The sequence below is a fragment of the Pongo pygmaeus genome, chromosome 15, assembly GCF_028885625.2.
Source record: "Pongo pygmaeus isolate AG05252 chromosome 15, NHGRI_mPonPyg2-v2.0_pri, whole genome shotgun sequence".
In the NCBI taxonomy this organism is placed as follows: domain Eukaryota; kingdom Metazoa; phylum Chordata; class Mammalia; order Primates; family Hominidae; genus Pongo; species Pongo pygmaeus.
The window spans coordinates 74,568,476-74,595,703 of NC_072388.2; the positions used below are offsets into that span (position 1 = coordinate 74,568,476).

Consider the following 27,228-nt stretch of genomic DNA (forward strand, 5'->3'; position numbering starts at 1 on the left):
CAGTTCTAGGTAGCGTGATATGGTGGTATGCTTATGGGATTTGGAGGGAGATGGCCCTAGATCTCAACCCTAGCTTTGGTGGTACTAAACTGTGTGATGGCTTGACCGTGTGACAAGCTAGTTAGTGTTTCTGAGATCTCATTTTTTTTTTTTTTTTCTGCAAAAGAAGCATAATTACTTCTTGCAAGATTCTTTTTAGGATCAGAGAGTAAATAATGACACTTGTGTATGTATACATAATTATATATGATACATGTATTTATTATACAGCATAGTGCCTGGCAACACTGTTGGCAAATATATATATAAAATATTTCTGAATTTAAATGTTTCCAGAACCCACAAGGGCTGGGCTGGATGCTGGGAATGGAATACTGAGTGGCCTGGAGTCAGGAATACGGAGATCCAACCCTCTTTTGAAAGGACTAGGCTCTCACTCTTGCAGAAGTGATAGGCTATGTGGCTAAGTGTTCTAGTTTTGGAGTTCAAAGGCCTGAGTTCAGATCCAAGCTTTGAATTTAACATATGCCTTGTGACCTTGGGCTAGTAGGTTAATCTCATTGTGCCTGTTTCTTCATCTGCAAAATGGAGAAGACTGACTCCTAACCTTATGATGGGGAATGGCGAGGAGTAAATGAGATAATGATATAAAACCTTAGGCATGGTGCCTGGCTTATAGTAAGCACTCAAAAATATATAACGATTATCTTTCCATTCCTCTTGGCATTGATAGTTCAAAAAAACCTAAAAATAGAAATTTTAACATATATATTTTAAATTCCCCATCTGTGAAATGGAATTAATGACAGATAAGATAGAAGAGTTGCTGTGAGGTTTATGTTTTTTAAAAAATTTGCCTAAAAGTAGTTCTAAGAACAGATTTGGTTCATCCTTGTCACTCCAGCATCCAATATCATGCACACACAGTCAGGGTTATATTGTTGGGAGGAGTAGTTATTCTAGAATTTTCTCCTAGGCCATCTTCTTACAGGCCATCTTGTCCTGATACATCCTGAATATTGACTCTGATGGAGCCTGAGTTACCCGCCTTTGTTCCTTCACCCCATGGTGACTGTGCTCTGTCCTGGGTCTTGTCCCATCCCCGGGTGATCTTTGGGGCTATGGTTTCCCCAGGGGGAAGAAGTGAATGCTGGAAGAATTGGCCTGACGATCGTCATTGCAGGAATGCTTGGGGCTGTGATCTCAGGAATCTGGCTGGATAGGTCCAAAACCTACAAGTAAGTGACTCATCCTCTTGGACTGAGAATTGGGGACCTGTTTTTTGAAATGACATACTCATAAGCAATGTGACTCCAAGTCATTGTTTGGAGATCCTAGTGGCCAAGCACGTCATTCAAGTTTGACTTCTCTGAACCCAGTTTCCTCATTTATCAAATGAGGGAAGCTATACCCTTCTTAAGATCCCCACAGGATCTTAGAAAGATGAGAGCTACTGGACTTGAAGGCCTAGTATAGTCCTCTTCCCCATCCCCACTCTCTAAGTAGCTTTGTGAAAGCGGCAGAAGAGGGAGAAATGAAAATGAATGGGAAAAAAAATCTCAGCAGTGGAAAGTTTGTGGAAACCCCAAAGAGTGGAGATGAGGAGGAGGTGATTTCACTGCCCTGTTCTCATGGCACCTTGTGGACCCCATGGGGTTAACCAGGGTGCTCTGAGCTTTCTCCAGTTTGCAGTGTACATTATTTTGCAATTATTTATACCTTGTTGGTAAATATTGTAACGTACTTTGGATCTGAACGCCCAGTGCATTTCTAAGAGCCTGGAGCTATTTTAAAAGATTTTATCAGGCTGGGCGCAGTGACTCACATCTGTAATCCCAGCACTTTGGGAGGCCGAGGCAGGAGGATTGCTTGAGTCTAGGAGCTCAAAACCAGCCTGGGCAACATGGTGAAACCCCATCTCTACAAAAAATAGAAAAATTAGCTAGGCATAGTGGCACACACCTGAAGTCCCAGTTACCTGGGAGGCTGAGGTAGAAGGATCGCTTGACCCAGGAGGTGGAGGTTGCTGTGAACTGAGTTCACGCCACCGCACTCCAGCCTGGCTCAAGAAAAAAAAAGAAAAGAAAAAGTTTTATTGGTGTGCACATGGGTAAAAAAAAATTAAAAGGTTTTAGTGAATGCCAGGCCACCACCCATCCCATGGATGCCAAATCAGCAGAAGAATCTGCATTTGTAGAAAGCAGCCTGGGTGCCTCCATTCAGCAGCTGGCCTTGGAGAAAATCCTCTGGCAAACAGCAGCCCAACATCCTTCCCTTGTGATTTTCCAGTGCTCCCCGTTCACTGGGTACTCAGTTAGCACTGGCTGGCAGGGAAGCTGCTGGGCTGTACTGTACTGGGGCAGAGCAGTGTCCCCGGCTGCTCTGTCAAGGCCTCCAAAGTTCCCAGTGTCTGCAGGCAACAGACAGTGGCAGACCTGTTCTCTGCCACACAAACCCGCTTCTGTGAGGCTCTGGTCAGACCAGGTCTCATTCTGGCTGCCCTAATCAAAGGCCAATTGAGACCATCCCTAGGGAGGTGGCGACGAGGAGCCTGGCTCGGCTTAATTACTGCTGGCGGGGCTTGGCCGCCATCTCATCGCTGCCATCTGTTAGTTGCTTGCTTCAGCCAGACACAAGAGCAGTGAGGACTGGTCATCCCCAAACCACTGAATACTGGTGTCCCTTTTTCCAGGGCTTGCTCTGCAGCAGGAGGAGGGAGGGATTGGAATGCTGGCTGGGCTGGGACATGGGCAGCCAGATGATTCAGATGAATTAGAAAAGATAATGAGAGGACTGGGAAGGCCACTTTCTCAGCCCTCTTCAGAACCTAGATGTCACCAGTTCCTAGCGTCACGTGATGTCTAAATCCAGTGGTCAGCACAAGATATTTTTCTCCCTGTGCCACTACCCAGGCAGAGAAAAGGCAACTCCCAGTGGGACGAGAGCTCTGTGATCCCATGATTTTGGAGCCAGTCCTCGTCACCCTAAGGCTCCCAGATTTGTCTAGTTTTGTTTGGAGGTTGGAAATTGGGTGGTGAGTCTGTTTATCTCGGACTGGGACTACAAATAGTTTTTCTAAACTGGTCAGTGGTTTAGGATGAAGCTATGGTTAAAGCTTCATCCTGGTGAGCTTGTGGGATCATCGGGCAAGACTGGCGTCCATGACGTTGCTTTCAGCAGAGTTGGTGAGAAGAGTGTGAGGGAGGAGCGTGAAGGGAGGAGGAAGCTCCTCTACCCTTAGCAACTGCTTTGAAGCACCAGGTGGGAGCAGCATCCTTTGGAGATTCTGACCTTGAGCTTTTCCAAAGATGCAACCGCATAGTGCATCGTTATTCCCGCATGCAGTAGCAGCCAAGGGACACTGGTTTCAAATCCAGCTCTGAGTTCACATCCCAGCTCTGCATTTATTCAGCTGGTGACTTTGGACAAGTAACTTGAGTGGCCTGAGCTTCAGTTTCTTCATTGGTAAAATGAGAAATCATCAGATATTTCTTACAGGATTTTTGTAAAGGTTGAATTGAAATAATAAATGCATATGAAGTGCTTCACAGAATCTGGCACTCAAGAGATGAAGGGTTTCATTTGACACAACCATAGTGTGCCGGTTGGTGCCTCCACCATGATTCTGGCTTCAGGGGTGATGTGTAAAGAAAAGCTTTAAAGATTTTGGCCAGGTACGGTGGCTCACGCCTGTAATCCCAGCACTTTGGGAGGCCAAGGCGGGCAGATTATGAGGTCAGGAGATCGAGACCATCCTGGCTAACACGGTGAAACCCTGTCTCTACTAAACAAACTACAAAAAACATTAGCCGGGCATGGTGGCGGGCGCCTGTAGTCCCAGCTGCTCGGGAGGCTGAGGCAGGAGAATGGCGAACCTGGGAGCGGAGCTTGCAGTGAGCCGAGATCGTGCCACTGCACTCCAGCCCGGGTGACAGAGCAAGACTCCATCTCAAAAAAAAAAAAAAAAAAAAAAAAAGAAAAAAGAAAGAAAGAAAAGAAAAGCTTTAAAGCTTTCATCATCTGAGTCCTGATGTTCATGGTAGGGGGGCAGAGGGATGTGCAGTGCCTGTGCCCTGCCTTAGGTAGTGCAGGGAAAAGAACGCAGGTCAAATTGCAGGAGTCAGGGCTGCAGCAGAGTCCTAGGTGTGCAACATGGGAAGAGAACTGCTGGAGGGGCACAGGAGGGGTGAGCCTGAAATAGAAACCGAGACTTGCTGATGGTACTCCTGAGGGGACCGACACAGGGAAATGTAACAGGGAGTGGGCGAAGATAGAGAAGGTTTCTCACATTGGCTTTGGAAGTCAAGCACTCAGTTCAGGCCGAGAGAATATTCTCTCTTAATTCCTGCTCTCTGGAGTGGAGTAGTTCAGACTCAACAGAGAAAGCTTTGCTGGGCCAGGCGCAGTGGCTCATGCCTCTAATTAGAACACTTTGGGAGGCTGAGGCGGGCAGATCACCTGAGGTCAGGAGTTCAAGACCAGCCTGGCCAACATGGCGAAACCCCATCTCTACTAGAAATACAAAAAATTAGCCAGGCATGGTGGCGCATGCCTGTAATCTCAGCTACTTGGGAGGCTGAGACAGAAGAATCACTTGAACCCAGGAGGCGGAGGTTGCAGTGAGCTGAGATCACGCCACTGCACCCCAGCCTGTGTGACAAGAGCGAAACTCCATCTCAAAAAAAAGACAAAAGATAAAAAAGAAAAGAAAAAGCTTTGCTGGGTCTATTGGTCTGTTCAAGTAGGGACAGGAAGAACTTGTAGGTGACAGAGAGCATTGCCCAGCATTGTCATGGGTCTTGGGATAAAGCAGACAAGCAGAATTGGACAGCTTCTGGGGTAGTCCTGAACGTCGCCACCACCTCATCATGGCTGATGTTCATCCTGTTTTTTCTTTTTTCTGGTGAGGGATGGGAGAAGGAGAAAGGGCTTTGCCCTTCTTGTCTGTGGCTAGGACATGACAAGTCAAGGGGCAGCTTGATATTGTTGAGTGGGTTCTACAGAAAGGGAACAAAGATATCGTAAGATGGCTTCATACTTTACTAGTCTTACTTACCCTTTGTAGCATTGATCATGATATAATTAAATAATTTTTTTGTGTGATCATCGTCTGTCAGTGTCCATCACCCTCATGGAGAGAAAGTTCTATGAAAGAAAATGTCCAAGAACAAGGCCAGGCCTTGGCCTTGTAAGGCCTGTAATCCCAGCACTTTAGCAGGCCAAGGCAGGTGGAGCACTTGAGGTCAGGAGTTCGGGACCAGCCTGGCCAACATGGCAAAACACCATCTCTATGAAAAATACAAAAATTAGCCAGGCATGATGCGCACAACTGTCCCAGCTACTCAGCAGGCTGAGGCACAAGAATTGCTTGAGCCCAGGAGGTGGAGGTTTCAGCGAGCTGTGATCACGCCACTGCACTCCAGCCTGGGCAACAGAGTAAGACACTGTCTCTGAAAACAAAACAAAACAAAACTCCAAGAACATAGCAGAGGGCTTGACATGCAGCAGATACTTAATAGATGCTTGTGGAATAAATGAATGAATGAGCCTATTAAAGTCAGAAGTGTTTGATTCAATTTCTTTGCCTCTACTTGTAGAGAGACAACCCTGGTAGTCTATATCATGACACTGGTGGGCATGGTGGTGTACACATTTACCTTGAACCTGGGACACCTGTGGGTAGTGTTCATCACTGCTGGCACAATGGGGTAAGTTTCACCCTCTGGCTGATTTATTAGAAAACACCACGCCATGGCTCCCAGAGCTTCCAACATCCTAGAATGCAATATTGATGCCTTTGCTGCCTTCTCACTGACCTCAGGAGATATGGACATGGTGCCCAGGGGTCTTGGTAATACTTGTAGTACTTCCAAAGGCAGCCTGGGCTGTCTGTTCTTTTGGGATGGAATGAAGCATGAAGCACACCCTTTGTGACCTCTTGGAGGCTAGAACCTGTTTAGAGTCTTTTTCAGCTTTGCCTGGACAACATGGGATTATGGAAAGTACACAGGGCTTGGAACCAGAGACTCTGGGTCCTGGTCTCAGTTTTGCTGCCGCCTACCTGTTAGACCGTGGGCACAGCACTTAACCATTCTGAGCCTCAATTTCCTCATCTGTAAAGAAAGATAAGAGTGGCCTGCCTTGTCGAGTTGTTGGAAAGATTGAGAAAGATAATAGGTATGAAAGCATCAAGAAGCGTGGTGCAAATGTAAGAAATTAAAGTTGCCGGGTGCGGTGGCTTAATGCCTGTAATCCCAGCACTTTGGGAGGCCAAGGCAGGCAGATCACAAGGTCAGGAGTTTGAGACCAGCCTGGCCAATATGGTGATACCCCGTCTCTACTAAAAAACACAAGAATTAGCTAGGCACGGTGGCACACACCTGTAGTCTCAGCTACTTGGGAGGCTGAGGCAGGAGAATTGCTGGCACCTGAGAGGCGGAGGTTGCAGTGAGCCAAGATCGAGCCACTGCACTCCAGCCTGGGAGACAGAGTGAGACTCCGTCTCAAAAAAGAAAAAAAAAAGAGAAATTAAAGTTGGAATTTTCTAGACCTGTTGTATGAGAAAACATAGGAAACAATACCTCTTTCACAGGAGTCTTTGTTCAGCTCTGCTTCCCAGTTATAGGCAGTATATGAGAGAGAGAGAGAGAGAGAGAGAGAGAGAGTGTGTGTGTGTGTGTGTGTGTGTATGTGCATGTGAAAGAGAGAAAGAGGGAGAGAGCTTGTGCTGGCACTCAGTCCTCAGCTGGCTCCTCTCTGGATGGAAATAAGGAGGACTCTAAGCTCCTCCTTCCAGGTCCCAGAGAGCCACGGAGATGCTGCTCAATATCCAGGAACTTCCCACTCCCAGCACAGGGCCTGTGTACCCAGGACATAGTCTGTCAGCTGAAGGTTGAACACACCAGGCATCCTTGCCCCTTCTGTAAATGCTGACTCTGGCTGTCACTGATGGCAAGATGGAGAAGCAGCAAGGGATCCCAGAGGCCTGCTGAGCACAAGGTCTCCCTGTGAACTTCTTCCTGGCCTTCAGGGGTGCCTCTCTCCTTGGTATGACCACTTAGAGGATGCCCAGATCATTAGAGGGCCTAGTATGTCTTGGTGGCAAGAAACAAAACAGCAAAGGGAGTCCTAAGGGAGGAGGTGGGCTCCCCATCCTTCTTGTTCTGGAAGTTCTTCATCCTCTTGTTTCTCTGGTCTGGACTTCAGCTTCTTTATGACTGGCTATCTCCCGCTGGGATTTGAGTTTGCCGTGGAGCTCACATACCCAGAATCAGAAGGCATCTCCTCCGGCCTCCTCAACATATCTGCACAGGTAGAGCTCGTATTTCCTGTTTGTTTCCTGACTGGGAGGGCATTGCATCATGGCAGCTCAGTTCTTCCTCACGAGTTAGTTGACTGGGCCCTTGTTTCCTATCTTCTTTATGGCTTTCCAGGTATTTGGGATCATCTTTACCATCTCCCAGGGCCAGATTATTGACAACTATGGAACCAAGCCTGGGAACATCTTCCTGTGTGTGTTCCTTACTCTTGGAGCCGCCCTCACTGGTGAGTTGGAGCCTGAGGGCAAGATGAGGCTCAGGTTGGCAATTTGGGACCCTAGTGTCTCAATGGAGCAACAGATAGGGAGTACATACGTAGGGGGGCAGATGGAAGGGTTTGTTGGGGAATCTGTTTGGGAGGCAGCACATTGTTTTGGTAGAATGAGCATGGGTTTTGGAGCCAGAAGACTCATGTTGGAATCCCAGACTGTGACACTGACTTCCATAGCTATTGACCTTGGACAAGTGGACCAACCTCTGGGAACCTCAGTTTTTAATCTGTAAAATGAGGATTGTTGTGATGATTAGAGCAATGTGTGCAAAGTCCCTGATCCATAAGTGAAGGCCACTGTCATTGTTGGCTTCTGCCTGTCAGGGACGGCAGTGATCCTCGGGCTCTCTCAATTTGGCTGATGGTGCCCTCAGCCACCAGCTCTCTTGACTATCTGAAGTAAGTTTGGGATACCTGTGACCCTTAGGAAATGAAGGTTTCTTCTCTTGGATGAACGTGATAACTGTGTTTTTGTCTCTCTTCCTTCTCAATCTATCAACCTTAGCATTCATTAAGGCAGATCTCCGGAGACAGAAAGCAAACAAAGAAACTCCTGAGAATGTGAGTATGTGGGAGCTTTGTGGGGCTGAGATCAGGGTCCAAGGCTTTTGATGAGGATGTGGCAACATAGATAGGGCAGGGAGAACTCCCACAGGGACTGGTTTTGTCATAGCTGGGAGACCAGTTCATCACTTACACATGGTATCCTAAGACTTTCCTCAGTGGACGTTTTTGGCATTGCTTTCTTGCTACCCTTTCTTGGACTCTTCTCCCACTTCCTACCCTCTTCCTGGAGCCCCCGGCCTCATCCCCAGAGTGTGTCACTGTTGTCACAGTCTGCTGAACAGCACCCCTGACTGGATCTTGAGCCAAGTCCTGAGGCTCTGGCTCCACTGCTTTCAGCCTGGGTTCAGTGGCTGGGGAGGAAGGGGAAGCCTGGCTCCACCACTCTGTCATGGCAGTGGTGGCCCTAAGGCTGTGACTCTCCTGGAATGTGACAACTCCTTAGGCAGGGCCATGGGGACGGAGCCAAAGAGATGCCAGTAGGGCTCTGAAAGGACAAGTCAGGAAGCAGGAGCTGGCGAGGTAGGAGAGGAGAGGACCAGGAGTATGACCTAGAACAGAAAAGTGTTTTCCATCTGTTCTAACCAGCCGGGAACCACTTTAAACAAAATGTTAGGTATCAAATCTGAGTGATGATTTGATAGGAAGGAATTTCAAATCTGAGAAAGAGTAAAGGTAAGATATTTCTTCAAAAATTAAAAAAACTTATAGAGGTAATACGTGCTTTTTGTAGAATAAGTAAAAAATACAGAAAAGTGTACAAAATAAAAATCATACTGTAATTTCATCATTTAGAGATGAGATGCTTTTTTTGCATTGATTGCTGCATGTCTGTATCCACTTATAATATATACATGGGTATATGAATGTGTGTATATAAATGCATATTTTTAAACAAAAATAAAACTGCTTTTTTCACTTATTGCAAGCACTTTATCAGGCAACTAGTCTCCTACAACATACTTTTTTTTTTTTTTGAGACAGAGTCTTGCTCTGTCACCTAGGCTGGAGTGCAGTGGTGCAATCTCAGCTCACTGCAGCCTCTGCCTCCTGGGTTCAAGTGATTCTCATGCCTCAGTCTCCCAAGTAGCTGGGATTGCAGGTGCATGCCACTATGCCCAGCTAATGTTTGTATTTTTAGTAGAGACGGGGTTTCACCATGTTGGCCAGGCTGGTCTCAAACTCCTGACCTCAAATGACCCACCAGCCTTGGCCTTCCAAAGTGCTGGGATTACAGGAGTGAGCCACTGTACCCGGCCTACAACATACTTTTAATGCCTGCATAGTGTTCCTTTATATGGATAAGCCATGATTTATTTAGCAATTTTCCTGTCTGTGGACATTAAGGTTGTTTTGAACTGTTACAAATAATATTGTGATTAATATGTTGGAAGCCGAATCTTTGTGCATGTTCTCAAGTACCGTATTTCCTGGAGAAATGGATTAATGGTCATGCCCATTTCAAAGACTTTGGTATGTGTTGCTAAACCGTCCTCTAGAAAGGTACTTTGAGTACTAGCAATTTCTATTGCTAGGCAGTCATGTGAGTGTCAACACTGACTATTTTTCATTTTGAAAAATCTTCGCCAATTTTCTAAGGCAAGAGATATCTGTAAGGGATATTTTTAGTGTTTGAAGGATCTGTGTTGGCAGATAGATGATAATCTTTAGGTCTTTACTATTTGTCTTTTGCTATTACGTTCTAGAGTTGGCAGGCAGCAGCAGACAAGCATGTGGAAGAAGGAGCCTAGAACAGGAAATTCGCTGGGGAGACAGGGAAGGCCTTTCAGCAGGAATGACATTCTTTAGTTCTGTGTCAGGGCCATAGTATGGCCACCGTGGAGATGGATTTTTCACCCACACTGTGTACAAGGGGACATAATGATTTGGTACACTGGCCGGGCGCGGTGGCTCATGCCTGTAATCCCAGTACTTTGGGAGGCCAAGGTGGGCGGATCAGGAGTTTGAGACCAGCCTGGCCAACATGGTGAAATCCTATCTCTACTAAAAATACAAAAATTAGCCAGGCTGGTGTCGCAAGCTTGTAATCCCAGCTACTCGGGAGGTGGAGGTTGCAGTAAGCTGAGATCGTGCCACTGCACTCCAGCCTGGGTGACAGAGCAAGACTCCATCTCGAAAAAAAAAAAAAAAAGAGAGAGAGAGAAATGATTTGGTACACTTTGGTAAATATATGTACAGTGAGTCTGGGAAAAGGTGCCTAGTGAAAGGTTTCAGTTTGGAACGTGACGTATTATGTCAAGTGACATGAGATTTTGCTGTGTTGACTTTATAACCTGTGTTTATGTTGGCAGACATAGGCAAACAAAGAAAATAAAAATCACCTATAATCCTGCTTCCCAGAGATAACCTAGTAGCATTTCCAGTGTTGTAATCTATGGACATGCTTGTGTATATTTTGTTTTCTATCCTGCTTATTTACTTAGTATAGCTTGATAATATTTCTACACTATTACATTATACCACAACCTCATGTCTACTGTGTATTTCCATCTCACTCAATATTTCAGTTGTTCCACTATTTCATTATTCTTGCAGCCAGCTCTTTGTGCACATGGACCAGGTTTGTTAATCAAGGTTACAATTGTTGGCTCAGTCTCTTTTGAATGTGGGGTGCTGGAAATAGCGCTGAGTAGGAATAACAGCCTTAGGTTCCAACAAATGGTGCTCACCTGTCTTGTGTCCCTGGATAATTCACTATGTGTCTGTAGACCTCCCTGGCATCTGTAGCAGCATGGTATTATGGGGGGTCAAAGTCATGCTGGGACTGACACCAGCAAGGAAGCCAGGGCCATCACAGAGCAGCCCTCCTCTGGAGCCATGACATTACACACCCCATGACAGCCGGTGTAACTCGGAGACCTGCAGACAAATTCATTGTCAGAGTCAGGTGAAGACTGGGCACACAGCAGATCTGGCCAGACCTGCTCTTTCTAATCAGTGAGATGTATAGTTTAGGGAAAAAGAGATAGGACTTCTGGGACAGGGTAATGATTGACCTTGACTATGAACATCTTACTGGTTTGGGTTTCCATTTTTCTTCTAGCACATAGACACTAGTTGCACTTCTGTCTCCACTAACTTGTTTCCCGTTTGTGATTGTGATTTAGAGGTGATGGCTTTGGAGGAGGCAGGCGTGGTGTGTGTGTGTGTGTGTGTGTCAGAGAGAGAGGGGAGACTAAGTGACTGAAATAGGCTGTTAGTTGCCTGAATGATGGCTCCTCATGGCTGAGGCTGACTTGATGCCAAGTGTTAGCAAGATTGAGAATGGGAAGGTTGGATTCTACAGCTGTCTCCATTGCCACAAACAGGCATTGAGACACTCCCTGGGGAAGAAAGCACCATTTGTCCACTTGAAATTGGCTTCTGTCTTAGCCCTGTGCATGTCCTCTAGGCCTTGAGTAGTGTTGGCTGTGTGGTGCTGCACCTGTGCCCAAGGCCTTCTTGTGAATCAGAAGAACCCTTGAGGTCACAGACAAAGTACTTCTTAAAACAGTAGACAAAGGCCCAGGTTGGCAGTATGTACGTAGGGGCCCCACAGGATAATTTCCAGGCCATGTTTACTTCCAAACTCACCTAAAAAGTGTGACTTAGAAGACTTTCCTGTAAATGAATCCTGTGCCATCCCTCCCCTAGAAAGCTAAAGCCATTGAGCTTACATATGCAATTATGCATGCTGCTTTGGCATCTACTGCATGTTCATTATGATAGTATTCCTCAGCTGGGTGCCGTGGGTCACGCCTGTAATCCCAGCACTTTGGGAGGCCAAGGTGAGTGGATCACCTGAGGTCAGGAGTTCGAGACCAGCCTGGCCAACATGGTGAAAACCTGTCTGTACTAAAAATACAAAAATTAGCTGGGCATGGTGGTGGGCACCTATAATCCCAGCTACTCGGGAGGCTGAGGCAGGAGAATCACTTGAACCTGGAGGCAGAAGTTGCAGTGAGCCGAGATCGCGCCATTGCACTCTAGCCTGGGCAGCAAAGTGAGACTCCATCTCAAAAAAAAAAAAAAAAAAAAAAAGTATTCCTCATCCTGGGGCTGCCTCCAAATGGGAGTTGTTGGAAATTCCGAGGGAATCACAGACCTGGCACTTTGGACAGTGATTTGATGGTTAGTTGAGGTGAGTTTTCAGAACGTGGAGGGAAAAGGGGCTTTGCTTCTGTTTCAGTCCTGAGAGTGAGCCTGGAAGAGTGGCACTCGGAGCTGGATCATTTGTGGTGGCCTTGGCATCATAGAAAGCTTGCCCTTTTTCCCTCTGATGACCTCATGATGTTGGGTGGTGTGTGTTTGTGGGTGCATTTATGGCAGGGGCTGGTTGCTTCTTTTCTTGTTCCCTTTCTTGGCTCTCTGGGATGCTGAGTGGCCCCTGGCTTTTGTATTCCCCACTGATTAGTCATGGCCAGGCAGCTGCTTCAGCCAGGGTGGAGTCCTGTGCCTTTACCCACAGCACTGCCTGTTTGCTTTGCTTTATAGAAACTCCAAGAGGAGGAGGAGGAGAGCAACACTAGCAAAGTGCCCACTGCTGTGTCAGAGGATCATCTCTGAGAGGAAGGTGGTGACAACTCAGGGAACATGAACACCCCACCTTTTCCTTCAGCACAGCTCTCACCGCCAGCACAAAGGGCTTCGCTAGAGATGTTTTTGGAGGGAATCAGTGGGACTATTTGTGGCGTGGATGGCCTATTCCTCCTAGAACCCACGTAAGAGCTTGGATGATTTAGTTGGAGAAAATTGCACCTATCACCAAATGCAAATTTGATTCCCACCTCCATCCCCTTTTAGGTTATGGGAGTTGGTGTTGGGACAGGCTGGCGGAGAGTCAATCCTAGCTTGGTCTCTTGCCTTCCCTCTTTTCCTCCATCCATCATGGACAATGCCTGCAAAATTTTCACAGGAAGAAAGCCTATTCAGGATATTAACTTGAAATTTCCAGTGTCCTAAGAGCCTCTCATGAAGCCCAGTTCTAAGAAGTGGCAAGCTGCTCTGCCGGGGTCATCTCCTGGGTCATCGGACTGACTGCTCAAGTTCTGCGGGAGAGGAAGCACCATTAGAACAACTCCATCGGAACAGCTCCACTGGGACTTGTGGGCCTAAATTTTCCTGGCCTAACGGGTCTGTCTCCAAACCCTCTTTCCTAAGAGCTGAGCAAACCAACCATCAATAAACTTGACAAAAGACTTTGTTGTGGCCATGACAGAGATACCTACTCGGGAGGGCTACCTACCTAGGTGTGATCGTGCTGGGGGCTACCTTCTGAGTATATTTGTGGAAGCCCATATTTGGGAACTCTGGTAGCTTGAGTTGGGAATGGGAAGGTTCTTTTTTACAGAAGTATTTCCCCAGGGACTTCTGTGTGTCAGTCACCTCTGATGCCTTTATCTTGATGTTGCATTGGGAATCTCAGCCATCAGCCCAAGTGCTTGTTTTATTCCAAGGCAGGGTAATCCCAGCCAACTTACTCTAACCTTTGCTGAAAACTAATCTTGATTCATTCCACTCTGACAAATCCAAAGCTGCTTCTGAGAGATAAGAGGGAAGGGGTAGAAGCAAAGGTGCCCCTTGAAATGGGAATTGAGTCTGTTAGAATTAAAAGCTTATCTCACCTCTGCTGGGGACAGCATTTGCACCACCAACCCCTCTCCTCACCTGCTTTGAGCGATAATCTCTATCAGATATTCTAAACTTAAAGGGATTCCCTTTAAACCAACTCAAGCTGACCTTTCCTATCTAGCCTGCTGTTTGGCTGTACTCATGGGCTTTGGTAATTTCTCCTATGCATTGGGCACCTGCAATCGTGACCACTGTGCTGTCTTGCTCCAGCCACTGCCCTGGCCTCAGTGTATCAGGGCAGCCTGTGCTGGCTGCAATACTGTGGTGCTTGGGCCACTGCCTGAGAGGAGCCAGGTTTGTGTGTGTCTGCCTGTGTGTGTGTGTTTGTACAGATTCAAGCAATGGATGCAAGGAACGTGCTGTATGTAATAGAAGAAAGAAGTCCACGTTTTCGGCAGTAGTGAGTCAGTGTGGAAGAGAGGTGAAGGTGTGCTTTACTTTTTGATAAAGAGAAAGATGTTTACTCATCAACCCTTCAAAAGGTATTAACAAAATGTTTACCAAACCTATTGCTTTATTTTAAAAACATAATTTGTGTTTTCTATTTGTAAGATCAGACGTTTCAAGGCAATAAAAACTTCTCGGAAAGTGGTCTGCCTTATCATTCGGTGGAGCAGAGATGGCTCTTAGAAGTCCCTGCGAGACTGTCACACATTCCTGAGGCTCCTGTCTCAGGTGTGGGGAAGGGCTGGGCTAGGGCGGGGGAATGTGAGGCTAGAGAAGTAGCAACTGTGGCCTTCCACAGGAGCATCTCACTGTTGCCAGCCCTTACCATCTGGGAGGGATATTTTTTAAAGACAAGGCTGTAAAGGTTACTGTTTGCCTACATGGAGGGACTGCAACTCAATATCCAGCACATGACCCTGACCTCTTTCCATGCTGTGTACGCGCTGGAATGTGAGTGACTACTGATGAGAGAGTCCACTGTTGTTTCTGGCTCTGCCTCAAAGGGTGGTTGAAATGTTTGTTCTCTGATTACCTCAGCCATGCACCAGCTTGCCGTGGCTGGGGCCCATGGCTCAGTCCCAGCAGCTGCAGTCTTGCATTACCATTTTTCTTCCTAACTGTCCAACGTCCTGTTACTCATCCCTCCCCAGTTGTGATCACCTTGTGCATGTTACTTGAATATGCTGCTACTATCTGTGTTCTGTACATTCTTTCCATAGAGAGTTGTACCGTGCCTGTGGTATTCTAGCATCGTATTTATTAGCAATTCTTAGCTGGGGAGGAACAATATTATGATTCTATTTTAAATGATCTAGGAAGGGACCCAAGCCTGGGTTGTTAAGAAATCTAATATTCATAGTGTCTGCTAAATACTCTAACTATACATCTCTTTAGATCCTTTGGGACCCTGCCTTTACTAATTTGGAATCACTTTTTTTTTTTTTTTTTTGAGATGGTGTCTTTTTCTGTCGCCAGGCTGGAGTGCAATGGCGCGATCTCGGCTCACCACAACCTCCGCCTTCCTGGTTCAAGCGATTCTCCTGTCTCAGCCTCCCAAGTAGCTGGGACTACAGGCACACGCCACCTCACCCAGCTAATTTGTGTACTTTTAGTAGAGACAGGGTTTCACCATGTTGGCCAGGATGGTCTCGATCTTTTGACCTCGTGATCTGCCCGCCTCGGCCTCCCAAAGTGCTGGGATTACAGGCGTGAGCCACCACACCCAGCCAGGGAATCACATTTCCATGACACATGCTCAGAGGACCTAAATCATCCAATGTTTTCATTCACTCCTTTCATAAGGTCTTCATGTGGATCTGTGTTCAAACATTAACTGTCATCACTGCTTTTTTACTGCCTCCTAACAATATAGCTGGCAAGTAAAGAAAAGATAGTTCTTACCATTGAGATATTTTTCTAGATACAGTGTTCTGGGCATATGAGGCCTGGAATTTCTGCAACCAACTTTGGTACCATAAAAGAAGTCAGCTTGAGGATGCCAGCACACGTAGGTAGTGCTGAAAGAATTGTAAAGAAATGGAGCTGGAGTCTCGATCAAACCCTTCCTGAAGCGAATCTTGTAATTTTTCAGTTATATGAGCCAGCTATCTTTATTGTTTAAGCTAGTTTAAGGTAGGTTTTGTCCTTTTACCTGAAGAGACTTAACTGATAAGAGAATTCCCAATGTATTTAAGTGTAAACATCAAGCTTCTTATCACACCCTTATAAGCCCCTTGCCTCCTTTTCTGACCTTTTCTTTCACTTCCTAACTCTTCACCATGCTGTGATTACATAGTTCTTACTCCTTGAATAAGACTATTCTACCTTCCAGTTGCTGCTCCCTCCTAACGGCCTGCTCCATATCTTAAGACATTTAACTCCTGGGCATTCAAGTCTCAGCTCAAATCCCACCTCTTAGCCTGGACAACATAGTGAGACCCCATCTCTTCCCACCCCCCAAAATGTTAGCTGGGTGTGGTGGTACACACTTGTAGTCCCAGCTACTTGGGAAGCTGATGCAGGAGGATCACTTGAGCCCAGGAAGTTGAGGCTGCAGTGAGGTGTGATTGTGCCACTGCACTCCAGCCTGGGTGACAGAGTGAAACCCTGTCTCTAAAAAACAAAAAAAAATCCCATCTCCTCAGGGAGGACCTTCTGATGATCTAATTTATGTTCCCCACTGCTCACCTCACATTCCTTCATGACCAAAATACCTTGTGTTTGTTAGAGTTCTTATCCCTGTTTGAAGTTATTTATGTGTTTGTTAGAGTTCTTATCCCTATTTGAAGTTATTTATGTGTTGGCTTGTTGATTCTGTTACCTTGACTACAATATAAGGCCCACAGGGCAGGGGCATTGCCTGTGTCGTTCATTTCTCTTTCCCAAGTGTCTGGCATGGAGAAGTACTCAACAAATATTTGCTGAAATAGCAATGGCCTTTTGGATACACACACTGTGTATGACGGTCCAGCTGGAGGAGGCCTTCTGGGTAGGGTTTAAGAGCAACTGTCCATTCCAGTGCATTCTCCTCGGGGTTTAGTTGTCTTCTTCCCATGTCATGCAGTTGTTTCACCTATGCTGCCTAGTTCTATTTTTTTGTCTCTGCTCTCTCAAGAATCTGTTTCTTCTTTAGGAGGAAACAAGAAAGGGCACTTAGTGTTTAGTTGTGAACGCAGAATCTTGAAGGTGGGAAAAAAGATTTGACTTCAAGAATACAAGAGGAATGAGCAAATGACAATAAGGAGCTGGAGGCAGCCAGGCTGACCTCTGTCTTGAGCTGTCCCACTCACTATGGTGTATTCAATCAGGCATAAAGCTGTGATTCTCCTAGGGCTCAGAGAAGGCAGCCATGCTCTTGTCTTAGCAGAGGTCAAAGTACAAGGACTGATCAGAGCAGAGGGTTTTTCTATTTATTACAAAAGTTGTTACACAAATACAGCTGACCAGAAGGTCTAAAAACAGCCCAGACTCTTCCAACCCTCATGCATCTGTAGATAGAAGGAGAGCTGTGGTCTTGCTCACACACAGGGGAGCCCTTCTTAGAAGAACTGCCTGTCCCTTGGAAGGTTCAGAGTCTTGGGTCCAGCAGCAGAGAGGAGCCCAACCTGCGTGGACAACCCCTTGAGGCAGCCCTTGGTCACAGCTGCTCTGGGTGGGCAGCAGGTTTAAGTTTCATAGTTCACATGTTCCCACCACACAAGTCAAATCAAGGCATGAAAATAAAAGGGAAAAAGGGGAAGGCTGGAAAAGGGAGCCTGGAAGAGGTTGCAGGTAGGGGAAGGAGACACAGTGGGCTTCCGAGGAGCTGGCAATTTCTTGACTTGGATGGAGTTACATAGTATTCACTTTAAAATTATTCTTTAAATTGTACATACATGTTATATACTTTTCAGTATGCATATCTTTAAATTTTAAAAATTAAAAAAAAAAGAGGCTAAAAGTGAATAAAGGGGCGGATGATGGAACAGAAAAGAAGAAATTAAAGAGGAGAGACGACGAAGGAAGAAGATGGCCAAGGTGGAAGACGAGAAAGTCCTGGAGGTGGTAATGCTGGCCTCAGTTTCTCTTCTGTCTGGATACTGGTTCTACTTCTAGGTACCGGAGCCCGACCAGCATACCCAGGATGGAGAAACCTTAAATACAGAGGAAAGACTAGTGACTAACATACATACGGCACCTTTCTTCTCTCTCTCTCCTGTGTCCACCCTCTGTACTAGCTCTAGAGCTGGGACAGCTCCTGTAGGAGGTCTAGGGTGGTTGGATGCTTACTTGCCACCATCAGGGGTGCCAGGACGCCAATCGTGGGAGCTGCAGTTCCATAGACAAACAACTCAGAGAGGAAATGCCCCAGGGCGAGGAGGAAGGTCCAGAGTGTGATGTGATAGAGCCTACAGGGAAGCAGACAGAAATGGGAACTAAACTTACTGTTTGTTCAGAACAGAGGAAAAGTATCAGACTTCATACAGACAAATAAGAACCCAGGATGTGATTAAGGTTTAAAAGAAAGGACACTTGTTCCTGAGGAAGAGCTGGTTATTTGATCACAACAATATTCTCATCTAGGGCAAAACTGAAGGTTTCAACTGCTAAACTTAGAGGAGAATGGTTTGGGCATCCAGAATGAATGTCCAAGTCTCAGCAAAGTGGTGAACTCAGCTGTAGCAAAGCAGAACCTGAATGATGACAATCGCAGGCAGTGTAGACAACTTTGGATCCAGCACGCTTACATATTCTATTTATCCAAATTGGTTGACTCTGCAGTCTAATCCCACCTAGCAGGCATCTGGCCACACACTTGTCGGTGTTTATACGATGGATGCCACAGAACGAAAGGCATCATGGTGAGTAAGGAGCAAGGACACCTCTGGGGCTTTTAGATGCTCTTGCAATATACGTTGGTCACTTTGTGTCTTAGCCTAGAAAAGTAGTCACATTGAGGAATGGTGACAACCTCATGGGAAGAGAACTTATTTTTCAGCTTTGACTACAAGGTAGAGAAGAGACAGGCTACTAGGTGACTGACCACTTTGTTTGCTGATATCTTTTTTTTAAGTATAAAATTTTTTAAAATTATGAAATACTTCAAACATACAAAAAATTTACTGAACACTATAATGAACACCAATGCAACCAACACTCTGCTCCCTCAGATCTTAACATCTTGACATTTTGTTTCAGACTCTTCTAATAAAAACTTACAGAGAAGAGTTAAATCATCCTGTGTATCCTTATCCTGCTCTAAGTCTGTTCTCCCTCATCCCCACAAGTAACTGGTATCTTACATTTGATTATTTGTATCTCTCCTGTGCATGTTTTTACACTTTTTTTTTTTTAGACAGACTCTAGCTCTGTCTCTCAGGCTGGAGTGCAGTGGCACAATCTCAATTCACTGCAACCTCCGCCTCTTGGGTCAAGCGATTCTCCTGCCTCAGCCTCCTGGAGTAGCTGTGACTACAGGTGCACGCCACCACGCCCAACTAATTTTTGTATTTTTAGTAGAGATGGGGTTTTGCCATGTTGGACAGGCTGGTCTCGAACTCCTGATCTCAAGTGATCTGCCCACCTTGGCCTCCCAAAGTGCTGGGATTACAGGCGGAAGCCACCGTGCCTGGCCCATTGTGGAAACAATATGTATGTGTGTTGACTTTCAGTCTCTAGTTAGGGAGGGAATAGGATCAGAATGCACATCAGAAGTGTATGGATCAAAGTCCTAGGCTAGAAAGGGCTAGAAACAGGAGTCAGCGTTTGCAGCTGTCCTGTGTGAGGAGAGGGGAAAGTAAATGGTAACTGAGGTAAAGATAAGTCTGGATCAGGCCGGGCACAGTAGCTCAAGCCTGTAATCCCAGCACCTTGGGAGGCCAAGGTGGGCGGATCACAAGGTCAGGAGTTCGAGACCAGCCTGGCCAACATGGTGAGAACCTGTCTCTACTAAAAATACAAAAATTAGAGGGGCATGGTGGTGCGCACCTGTAATCCCAGCTACTGGGGAGGCTGAGGCAGGAGAATGGCTTGAACCCAGGAGGCGGAGGTGGAGGTTGCAGGGAGCTGAGATTGTGCCACTGCACTCCAGCTTGGGTGACAGAGCAAGACTCTGTCTCAAAAAAAAAAAAAAAAAAAAAAAGAGATAAGTCTGGGTTGTCTTCGCTCACTTCAAAAGCACAACAAGCAAAAGATATATCCCTCATACTCATTAGCAATTCTTCACCGTGGTACAGGTCTTTAAAATGATTATTCAATCCTCCCTTCCTCTTAGTCACCCTGAGAGGTAGAACAGATATCTATTCTCATTTTATGGATGAAGAGGCCAAGGTGCAAGGAAGGTGAATAATGGACTTGCTACTGCAAAGCTAGTTACCAAAAGAACTGGGCCCAGAACTAAACACACTGCTTCCAAAAAAGTATGTGTCATTCTAGGACAAGTAAACTGCAGTTTCAAGTTTGAAAAAAAATAAAAAAAAAATAATAATAAGGTTGAAGAGATCAAACGGCTAATAGCCCTGCTTCAAATCTCACTTGAGTCAGTCTTTCTTTAAACTAACTGCATCTCTAATATTTAGATGTGCAAAATCAGGAATGAAAGTCATGACCTCCAGGGCTGCTAAGAAAAGACTTAATCAAGATCATGTAGATAAAAGCTCAGCATAATAAGAGGGGCTCAATAAATATTATCGCCTCCTGTTTTCCCCAGATGCCAAGAGCCTGGATAAGACAGAAAAACATTTTAATGTGAAGCTGGCATTCCGATAGCCTCCCTTGGTGACCTGAACCAACTGTTTCCACCTAGATTGTGATGATGACTGTCGCTGGGAAGAAAGCTTGAGCCCCCTCCAGTGGCCAGAGCTGGTTATGGCTTCTGATTGCCTGCAATTGTTCCACCCTGGTCTGTTTGAGTACCCAAGACAGGTAGAATTCAGGAGCCCTAGCTTCTCTTTCACCCTCACCTGCTGACGCTGCATACACATACAACAGTTTACTTGTGGGTTCCTCTTTTTTCATGGATTGTGATTTCTGTTCATTCCTGCTTCTTAAGGAGGAATGTGAGAAAGGTATGTGTGGGTGGCTACTCTAAAAAGAGCATACCACTCTACTTCTTTAGTAGAAGAAAAGCTGATTCTTTCATAAAGAAGTGGAAGGGCATGATGCAGGCCACTGGATAATGGCCTGCCAGTTTGCTATGTCAGTTCCAAAGAATTTTCAGACTTTAATGAAGACCTGTTAGGTCTATTATGTTTCCTAGGCTTGGAGGGGATGTAACCTATGAGTCTTTTATTATCCATATTCTAAGCTAATGCATTAAAATGATTAACAGTTCCCATTACTCAAGGTAACAGCTTTGCCTCGCATCTGATTTCCAACAAAAGGATGCTAAAGCTCTTCCTTCCCTTACATACGTCTTGTTGTGAATGTCAATGGCACAGAGGCAGCGAATCACTGATGAGAGCAGCGTCCAGATCCCAAAGGTCCGAGCTTGGAGGCCATTCACTGTGTAGCAGAAAAAAGCAAGAGTGTTCAGAAGGGGAGACTTGGGGTTCCTTCCAAACTCCTCCTATTTCACTGGTGGTTCGTGGGAGGTAGGGAGCTGGACCTGACCTCTCTGTGGCTGGGCAAGATGGAGGTCCTAGTGGCAACATGGGAACTAGAAGGAATAGAAGGAATTCCAGAATGAGAACTTCTCAGATTCTCTTCAAATGTCTACAGTTGGAAGGGAAGTTCCAAGAGTGGAAACCCACAAAGAGCCCAGTCAGGCAAATAACTCTTAGATATAGTAATTCACCCCTTTTGTCCTGGAAGCCTAGAGGGTCTGTATCAGGACAGGTTTTGGGGAATGTTGTAGAGACTGATCTGGAAATACGAGATGCCCAGGAGACCAGTAGACTTTCAAGGCTGATCCAGGAGAGAACTCAGAGATATTGGGGACCAATTTAGATGCCCACATATGGTCTTTAAGATATGTGAGTGCCTAGGTCTCTTCCTGCATCCAGATCTATGCTGTTGGATGAACCAATACCAGGCTGGTTTCCTGTGTGCATGGCAGTGGGACAAGGCACTGTTTTTTTGGTGTTTGCTGGGGGCACCCTGCTCTTGGTAGCTTTGTTCTGACATTGCTGTATTAAATATCTTGTCCTGAAAGTATGGGTCATATTCCACCATAACAGTGGTTCTTGACTCTGGGCATTTATTACAATCAACTGATGTAGTTTTATAAAATTACAAGGCCTGGGTACCAGACCAACTATATCATATTCTCTGGAGGAGGGCCCCAGGCATAAGTATTTTCTAGAAACTCCCTGCTTGGGTGATTTAAATGCAAAACCATTGAGCTAAGGCATCCAGTGGCTCGGGAATGCCAAAACAGTGAAAGCAAAGATACTTTCTTTGCTGGTCTACTACCTGCTGAGTAACATAAATTTTAAGGGACAAAATTGACAACTGAAAAGTCTACTAATGTTTACTTGGGCTTTAAGGATTTTTCCAGCCTTTGGAAAACCAGACAGCTCTCCCAAATTCACAATGCTGAAGACCATTAGATGGTAGTGAGAAAAAATTCCGCATGCCAACCAAATATCTAGCATTAGCCCTGGATAGCTACATTCTTTATAAACCAATTTGATAGCTTTTCTCATGAGAAGACTAAGGACTTTTCTCTAGTTAAGAGTACTCAACCAGCCCTAACCAGATTAGGTATGAGGTGAAATTCTGTGGGACACTTTAGAGCACTGCTACTTTCAGAAGAGTACCATGAAGTCCCCTAGATCACAAGGGAGATGGCAGCCTCAGCTTCCGTGCTGGCTGAACACACACACACACACACATAAAGTTCTGCTCAGCTATATGCCTTTAAGTCACATGACCTCTGGACCTCTTTGTCTCAACTTTAAACTCAAAGGTCTAGACCAGATGACCTCTAAAAACCTGTGAATCTATATAGGGTTCCATGACCACCTGAGGGCAGCATTTGAAGGTGAAAAGATGGAATTATTCTGCTCACTTTCCCAGGTTCTTTACTTTTATTATATTTGAGCTTTCTTAAAATGAGCCTTAGCCTACTTAATTTCATTTTATACTCAGACACTGCAGAAAAACGAGCTAGGTCAGAGCCTGAATCTGGGTTAGCTATAAATGTGACACAGAATTGTCATCTGCTGTGAAACAGTGCTGCAGCTTAAACTACCCCACACATCAGCGTGATGAAGTGCAAGCTGAAATGGACACTCTCAGTAGAGAGGCTCAGGAAGCCAGGAAAGGCTGCCATGGGCCTTCTTAAGTTTCATTTTGGGAGACCAACTTGAAGGGATTGTAAATATCTTCTCAGGGACTATGTCATGGAAGACCTTGAATTAATAACTCTCCATCTGTAACATGGAATATGAGTCATGTAAGCCCCAACTTGATTCTGAAGAGGGCTTTGAGACATATGTAAAGCTTCTTTATGGCTTTCTTGTCAGGCATCACAGAGTCACCAAGTAAGTCTATTTCCTCACTTGCCCTTATAACGGTTTTTTTTTTTTTTTTTAATACATGAATTGCCCAGGGCAGTGTAAAATGAATGAAAAGTATTCAGAGAAGCTTGGGGGAAAAAGGGTCAGGTGCTCACCACAAAGTCTATTACTCCAGTAGCTGCCAAAGGCTAGCTAAGGCAGCATCAGAATCATCTGGGAAGTTTTTTAGCAACTGGATTCCTGAGCTCCACCCAGGTTCAATAAATAGGTTTGGTGAGGGAAATGGGTACCTGTGTTTGTTGAAGTTTCCTAGGTTATTCTGATGTACAGCCTGGTTTGGGAACCACAGCATAGGGCCAGTCCCATAAGTCCTATAAAGGATGCAGAAATTCTTTGATTTCTTACCAAGGTTTGGCTTGCCAGTGTAGAGCTTTTCATAGAGAAAAGTGTGGTCTCGGAAGCTCTGCAGCGTGTTCCCCATGGCTATGATGGACACCATAACCAGCCAACTTCTTAACACATTCAGGAAACGGCTCATGACTCCCCTCAAACGTGGGAGGACTTTTTGCCTTGGAAACAAAGGCAGAGGACATGAGACAACGAGGGCCAGTCTATGTTAACCATAAGCAGGAAGGGAGGAAGAATGAAGCAGGCCAAAAGGAGATATTCAGTCACACTAATAGTGGTGAATGAACAGTATACTTTGCAATAAGTGGCACAGTACTTATCCTTGTCTAAGCAATTTCTCCAAAATGTTACCCTAAATCAGAACTCCTTTTTCTGGGTTGGAATCAGTCCTCTATCTTTACTTCTATACCTTCACATTTTCATGCTATTCCTTCGTAATGCAAATAGCTCAAAGGCGATTATAACTATACTCACAGACACCTGCCTGGCTATTGATGACGGATTCTTCCAAGCCTATGGAACTTTATAAATTTGAGTGGGACTTATGGTGTGAGGTCACTATTTACATCCCTAGGTTTTCTGGACTCTGGTTCTCAGGTATACCATGCTCCATAAACTGGAAGAACAATCTAAAAGTTAAAAATAAACTGCTGTGTGTCAACTCAAAATCCTAAGCCCACCACGGACTGAACAGAGCCCCTCTTGGCCTAGGGGACCCCAGAAAAATCCTAAAACTGAGCTCCCGGCCATGACGAGATGGGAGGTCTGACATGCCCTGTTATATTCCTTCTGTTTTCAGGTTTAGAGACAGACACTTACCAGCATTAAAGTTAAAATAGAGATCATAAGAATGACAGAACAGATTCTTTGTGCAATAAGATACCAAATTATAAACAAGACCTAAGGCCATGCCAGGCAAGGGTTAAGTCACACACTCCTACATTTAAAGAATAAAACTTATATTCTGCCACAAGGTTTTTTTTTCTCCAGCAGCTAGACGAACACTGGCCTTGAGATAAGCAATATTAAAACAATTACAGCTCATCCAGCTCACAGAGGCTGACTACCTGACCCCTGTTCACCAGTTGTAACTACAGCTTTGATTGGACAAGAGACTGATTTCAGTAATTTTCTCCAGATAAGACCACCAACTGTGGACTGCTCCTGGCCAGTTTAGCAAGATCACACACTTGAGTGTCTTGGTGTGCTGAAAAGACTTTTTGACGTATAGAGCCTAGGTGTGATAGACTTAAATGTTAGGTCTCCACTCCAAAGTGAACACGGGTCATATGTGGTTACACACGTTTGTTCAATATGCATGTGTCAGGACCACCTTCAGGAATATTCATAGCTCCTCCTGTAACCTGTTGAATGTGTATGTTTAGCTAACCTGTTCAGCATGAAGCTCTACCCCAAACCCTTCTCCTTCAAAGTAACTGTCTCTGGTCTTGGTGGGAGGCACTCTTCCCTGTTGGGTGGCTATAACCCTTTGCAAGAGATAAAGCCTCTTTTCCTTTTTTCCAAATTTATAAATTGTGCATGTTTAAGTCAATGTGTGACTTTAGGACTAGTAAGAAAATTATATAGCGAAGGAAACAGCAATCTTGGTGTTGGGTTGCAAGATAATAATAGGTTTCAGTCATTGAGCACCTACACCATGAACTGTGCCAAGCACCTAACATATATTACCATGTAATCTTTACAATGAGGTAAGCCAGCACTATTAATATTTCCATCTTACAGATGAGGGTTGGAACGGAGAGGTTAAACAAGTTTCTTAAGGTCACACAGCAAAGTTGGCAGAGCTGAGATAAGAATCATGGTCTGCTGGACTGCTGCAGTGCTACCTCACTGTTTGAGACTATTTTAATGAAGTTCCCATTTTTTGAGAAAGAAAAGCATACCATATCCACTTTTGTCTTCAAGTTGTATAGAAAATACAATTAGATTACATACTTTTTGGTTTTTAATTTATTATTTATTTATTTATTTTTTGAGACAGGGTCTTGCTCTGTCACACAGGCTGGAATGCAGTGGCATGGCCATGGCTCATTGCAGCCTCGAAATCAAAGGCTTAAGTGATCCCCCCACCTCAACCTCTCCACTTGGGCTCAACTGATCCACTCACCTTGGCCTCGCCTCCCAAATGCTGGGATTACAGGTGTGAGCTACAGCACCCAGCCTTTTTTTTTTTTTTTCAAGGCTTAGATCAACTCTTCTTGAGTAGTAATTTCAGTTAGTCTGATTTAAATAAAACCAAAATAGATAAATAATCTAATAATGGAATGACTTTATCCCATCCTCATTATTATTTTCTTGGTCCACGGTTTACCTGTTGTCAGGTTAACCTCTTGGGCCTGAAGTGGTAATAAACTAACAGGCTTTCTTTGTCACTTTGGCAATACAAGTTTCGGTATTGTTCTATGCTATCCAGTGAGATAGATATTAAAATCAGCAATGGCCCAAGACAGTGTGAAACACCGCCCCCCGCCCCCACTCCCCACCCCAAACTAGCAATAAAGAGATCTAGAGAAGGAAGGGTGAATTGATGAGCCCTTCAGGGAAAGCTGGATCACAAAGGTGGTCTCTGTCCAAGATCAGAGAGACTGAGGGTCTACTGGACATCACAGGCCATTATCACTTGGGCCAAGATCCACCTATCCTCTTTATTTTCTCACCCTCTCTCAAGAGGAGACTCCTCCGGGGTTTAGAAAAGCTGCATGGATGTACCTCTCCAGTTTTCTGCACAAGTATGCCTTCTATTTCACAGAAGTGTTATCTGTTAGAAATCCCAACAGATAGCTGATGAGGACAGAGCCTAAGCACTTCTGAATTGCTCTGCCAATTTCTCAACCTAATTTCCCTAAACCTTAAGGGCCTCTTAGAGTGTATACAACATCTATTTCTAAATTTTGTCCTGGCCCTGGCCCAGCCCAGCCAAGCCCAGCGCAGCATAGGTGTGCTGTTAAAACTTAATCAGGAGAGAGGGATTCTTATCCTGGCCCTACCACTTAGTAGCTGTGTGACTCTAGGGTAAGTCATTTACACTTTTCAGTCTCGGTTTCCTCATCTGCAAAATGGAGATAGAAATAGCAACCCGAAGCGCTATTGTAAGAATTATATGAGAAAAAGTGAAGGCTCTTTGTACAGTGCTAGGCTCATAGTGGCTGCGCATTCGCTCATCCATTCCTCCGTTCCTTGAATTCACCAAGCCTTCTCCATCTTCCTAGCTCCCCCTTGTCATCGCCTCTCGAACCCTTTTCCCCCCAAAAGGTTGCCTTCCAGTTATCTTCCTTCCATCCCACCTCCATTTTTCCAGACTCTCCGGATACTCTCAATCAGAAGCAACACAGACACCTACATCCCTCTTCTCCCCCATATTCTCCTTACCTGGCGACCGGACCCCCAGCAAAGAAGTGGCAGCCGCAGCCGCCGCCGCAAACAAGCTCCCCCAGGACAGCTCCAGCCCGGAGTCCACCTGAGCCATTTGTCCCCGCCCCCTCCCTCAGCCCTGCTCCAGGATTGGGCCGTTTCCGTCAGTACTCTCTCTGATTGGCTGTCCCGGTTTCGCCCGAGCAGGAGATGGGGAGTGAACCCCTTTACTGCCAATCAGCGGTTGCCGCTGCCTAAGCCTCTCCCCAGGTACGCC

General features: G+C 45.5%; 2 protein-coding genes across 4 annotated transcripts in view; one reads left to right on the forward strand and one right to left on the reverse strand.

Annotated features, from left to right (window-relative positions):
• FLVCR2 (FLVCR choline and putative heme transporter 2) overlaps positions 1-14,373 on the forward strand; it is a 71,461-nt gene extending 57,088 nt beyond the window's left edge. Inside the window, exons 5-10 of one of the 2 annotated variants that reach the window (XM_054448015.2) lie at positions 1,135-1,238; positions 5,598-5,708; positions 7,207-7,312; positions 7,434-7,545; positions 8,096-8,151; positions 12,649-14,373. In XM_054448015.2, coding sequence (XP_054303990.1) covers positions 1,135-1,238; positions 5,598-5,708; positions 7,207-7,312; positions 7,434-7,545; positions 8,096-8,151; positions 12,649-12,720 — 561 coding nt within the window. In that variant the 3' untranslated portion in view covers positions 12,721-14,373. The remainder of the gene's footprint in view (positions 1-1,134; positions 1,239-5,597; positions 5,709-7,206; positions 7,313-7,433; positions 7,546-8,095; positions 8,152-12,648) is intronic. The other variant, XM_054448016.2, reaches the window with a different exon arrangement.
• A 2,754-nt stretch (positions 14,374-17,127) lies between these two features.
• Positions 17,128-27,221, reverse strand: ERG28 (ergosterol biosynthesis 28 homolog). Of its 2 annotated transcripts, XM_054448054.2 has the most exons (5): positions 26,970-27,221; positions 23,577-23,740; positions 21,123-21,213; positions 18,001-18,119; positions 17,128-17,864 (listed from the first exon to the last, which is right to left on the reverse strand). In XM_054448054.2, the coding sequence occupies exons 2-5, from the start codon at positions 23,707-23,709 to the stop codon at positions 17,788-17,790; spliced, it is 420 nt and encodes a 139-aa protein (XP_054304029.2). In that variant the 5' UTR covers positions 23,710-23,740; positions 26,970-27,221; the 3' UTR covers positions 17,128-17,787. The 2 variants fall into 2 exon arrangements, with proteins under 2 accessions (XP_054304029.2, XP_054304030.2); XM_054448055.2 differs by lacking the exon at positions 23,577-23,740.
• Positions 27,222-27,228: the final 7 nt, after the last annotated feature.

Bases quoted from the DNA above. Each gene is read 5' to 3' on its own strand.
- ERG28 (XM_054448054.2), bottom strand. From the start codon at position 23,709: ATGAGCCGTTTCCTGAATGTGTTAAGAAGTTGGCTGGTTATGGTGTCC. The intron at 21,214-23,576 runs GTAAGAAATCAA...TCTGCTACACAG, and splicing joins CACTGGCAAGCCAAACCTTG to TGAATGGCCTCCAAGCTCGG. The intron at 17,865-18,000 runs GTAAGCATCCAA...TCTGTATTTAAG, and splicing joins GGCACCCCTGATGGTGGCAA to GTTTCTCCATCCTGGGTATG.